Source organism: Coregonus clupeaformis, chromosome 6 (assembly GCF_020615455.1).
Source record: "Coregonus clupeaformis isolate EN_2021a chromosome 6, ASM2061545v1, whole genome shotgun sequence".
NCBI lineage: Eukaryota > Metazoa > Chordata > Actinopteri > Salmoniformes > Salmonidae > Coregonus > Coregonus clupeaformis.
Genome location: NC_059197.1, coordinates 12,447,319 through 12,450,741, shown reverse-complemented (window position 1 = coordinate 12,450,741; position 3,423 = coordinate 12,447,319). Strand labels below are relative to the sequence as shown.

The window sequence follows — 3,423 nt, the reverse complement described above, 5'->3', positions numbered from 1 at the left end:
TCCACGCCTCTCCCTCCCTCTCTCTCTCCCTCCCCGCCTCTCCCTCCCTCTCTCTCTCCTCCTCCCGCCTCTCCCTCCCTTTCCCCCCTCCCCCTGCCCTCCCTCTCTCTCTCTCTCTCTCTCTCTCCCTCCCCCTCTCTCTCCCTCCCTGCCTCTCCCTCCCTCTCTCTCTCTCCCTCCCTGCCTCTCCCTCCCTCTCTCTCTCTCTCTCTCTCTCTCCCCCTCCCCGCCTCTCTCTCCCTCCCCTGGGAGAGAGTAATTAATAATCTTAATTCCACAACAGCAGCACATTTACACATAACAAGCTGCAATACTCTCCAAACTTCAGAGCCAGACAGGACTGGTCACCAAGTTACTTCATTGAAAAATGCCTTGGTAAAGCAATGCCTTAAGGTATCAGCAGATGTGTTGGAAACAGTGACTGAGGCTAATCTTTATTAGGATTTATCCATAAATGTAACATGTTAATAGATTAGTAGAATAAAATGGAAACTGATAGCATACACTGATCAGAACGGCTGTATAAACCCTTAATCTTAACAGCAATATGTCCCCCATATCAACACATTTCCTGATGTGAAGGAATATACTCCTTCAGAGAAGACCGGTGTAAAGTACACGCTCCAGCCATAGAATTAAGGACTTAGAGAATGACTGCTAACCGTGAGATGAGATATCTAGTTCAATGAGACGAATAAATTATGTCTATAAAAACAAGAAATTGTAATTTACTAAAAGGTGGTGGGGGTGTTTGATGAACTTCCAGCACTGTGTTACTATGTTGTGCAAATGGTTGGAGTAATTACGTATGCCACAAAATTGATACTATGCATGGAACTGGTTTAAACTGGTTGGCTAAGGTATCTAAGACACACACACACACACACACTGTCTCACACACACAAGGCACTGAGACAAGGGACATTTAAATAACTGGAAATTACTAGAGGAAATCTAGAACAACCAAAGCTAATTAGAGCTGCTAACTGTAAATTAACAATGGTGAGACCAGACAATTACTTAAAATGCAAAAGGGATTTTAATGATGTTTTAGGTGACAAAGATTTTTTTTCTATTTAAAAAATGGCATATGTGTGTGTGTGGTTCAGTTGTACTGTCATGGTGGTTGATCTGTGGGTCGGGGAGGCAGAGTGTGTTCTCTCTCTCTCTCTCTCTCTCTCTCAAAGAAAATAAAATAAAAATAAACTCTGGTCAAAATTGACCCTCATCACAAGCCACATTTATTGAAATAGATATCAGCAGAAAGTCATACTTTAAATATATTACTCTACCGCGCAAAGTTATTCCAAAAGGTTAGAGTTATTATACATGAAAGACTGTTAAGATCCCTGATAAACTCCCTGATAAACTCCCTGATAAACTCCCTGATAAACTCCCTGATAAACTCCCTGATAAACTCCCTGATAAACTCCCTGATAAACTCCCTGATAAACTCCCTGATAAACTCCCTGATAAACTCCCTGATAAACTCCCTGATAAACTCCCTGATAAACTCCCTGATAAACTTCACCCAGATGCTGCTGGTGACTACAAAGTCTGATTGATTGTACTCAACATGTACGCCCAGTATTTCTATATAAATCCTAAGTCACACAATCAATCACTGTTTTTTATGAAATGGAGAGTGAGGTATTCAGATTCATGGTTAAATTATCGCTACATATAAAGCACACGCACTGTTCCATTGTAGTCATTTTTAAAAGTAAAATCTCAAGGACAGACTACGTAAACAGCATCTGACCAAATTACGTGAGATTTGTTGATTCTTACAGTAAATACAGTCAAAAGCTATTAGCCAGGCAGCTTGGGTAATCCAGGGATCAAATGATTGGGACCACGCTGGATCAGATCCTCAGTTGGAATATGTTGATTCAAGTAGTCTCACTGTGGAGATGAGTAGGCTACAGTATCATTCACATTGTCCTTGTGGGAGCAGTCTGAGTGATCGGTCTATACGATCCGCAGCTCGTGGCTCTCCGAGAGTCCACAGCTGGCCTTGTGTTCGTTGAAGAGCTTGGCCAGGGCCTCCATGTAGAGGCCGTGAAAGTGGTCCACCTCCTCCTGGGTGGGAGAAGGCCTCTTTGGCACTGGGATAGGACTACCCACCACAGTGGTGACCGGGCAGTGGTAAGGCATCCAGAACCAGCGTTCACCCACAAACAGACAGGGGGAAAAACTCATAATCTTCTTAAAGAGTTGCTGTAATCTCCAGCCCACACTCCCCTCTGAGAAGATTACCTGGCGGAACATGTCGTTCTCCCCGTACGAGTAGACGGGCACCAGGTCAGCCCCAAACTCCAGGGCCACCCGGACGAAGCCTTTCCTCTGTTTCATGACCACAGTGTTGACCCCAGGCAGGCTCAGCAGGGACTCAGCAGCGCCCCCTATCACAATCACCACCGCATTGCCTTTCCCACTTTTAGACAGAAGGTGCTCGAGACTGGGCTTGCTGACTGGACAACAACCTGTGGCCATGAGATATTCCCTGAAGAGGGGGATCTTGAAGAGGCCACCCAGGGTGCAGAGGCAGGAGCACAGCCCAGGAAAGAGGTCCATAAAGCCACAGGCCTCAGTGCTGAAAGAGGCAAAGGCTCCGATACTGAACACCCCGTGAGGATGACACCCTAAGATGTAGTTCTTGTTTGGGTTCAACTCCGCTGTCTTCACTAACTTCATCGGGAAGTAGTCCCTAACGTGCTTCCACACTTTCCAGTTTCTCACAAAGGCACTTCTCCTGCCCCCTCTTTCAGGTGTGTGCCAGTCCTTCAACTGCCATATGAAGTAGAGAGCAGGCAGCGGCCACAGAGAGGTCAACAGAAGGTACACCATCAATCCAATACAAGCCGGACCTAACAGGAGGAAGCTCCATAACCATTTCAGAACACTGATATTCTCCAGGAACTCCTTGCATTGACTCTTTTCCTGCTTCATCCCTGCAACCTTTTCTGTCGTTTTCCCAAAAGGCGTTTATAGCGCGACTCCACGAAACAAGCGCAACTGTCTGGAGAGCAGTAGTACCTTGCATGGGACGTACTTTGATCACAGTTCAACTGAGACTGCAGAGATAACGATTTCTTCCACTCCCCCAACACTTTGACACACTGACAAGCTATCACTTTCAAAGATAAACATGACATAGTCCAAATCTAACATGAATGGGTGTGATCCAGATTGAGGCTGTTCTCTCTGATGGCTCCACAGAACCTGGAGAGACAGCCTGGTCTCATAGACCAGACGTAACATATTAAACGTAAATCCGGGAACACTCAAATGAGTACGATATGTTACGTTTGGTATGGTTACATAAGACAGTCAAAAATGAAAGTAGGGTGGTTGGTCGCGTTGGATGGGTATAACGCGTACGTCTACCAACCCAAAGGTTGCGAGTTCGAATCTCATCAC

At 45.6% G+C, this 3,423-nt stretch overlaps 1 protein-coding gene across 1 annotated transcript; it reads right to left on the bottom strand.

The window, feature by feature from the left end:
- Positions 1-1,020: 1,020 nt before the first annotated feature.
- LOC121568310 (diacylglycerol O-acyltransferase 2) lies at positions 1,021-3,086 on the bottom strand. The gene has a single exon (XM_041878864.2). It carries the CDS (start codon positions 2,950-2,952, stop codon positions 1,972-1,974), a length of 981 nt encoding a protein of 326 aa, XP_041734798.1. The 5' UTR covers positions 2,953-3,086; the 3' UTR covers positions 1,021-1,971.
- Between the last annotated feature and the right edge of the window lie 337 nt (positions 3,087-3,423).

Excerpts from the sequence above, each read along its gene's own strand:
- LOC121568310 (XM_041878864.2), bottom strand. The coding sequence starts at position 2,952 with ATGAAGCAGGAAAAGAGTCAATGCAAGGAGTTCCTGGAGAATATCAGT.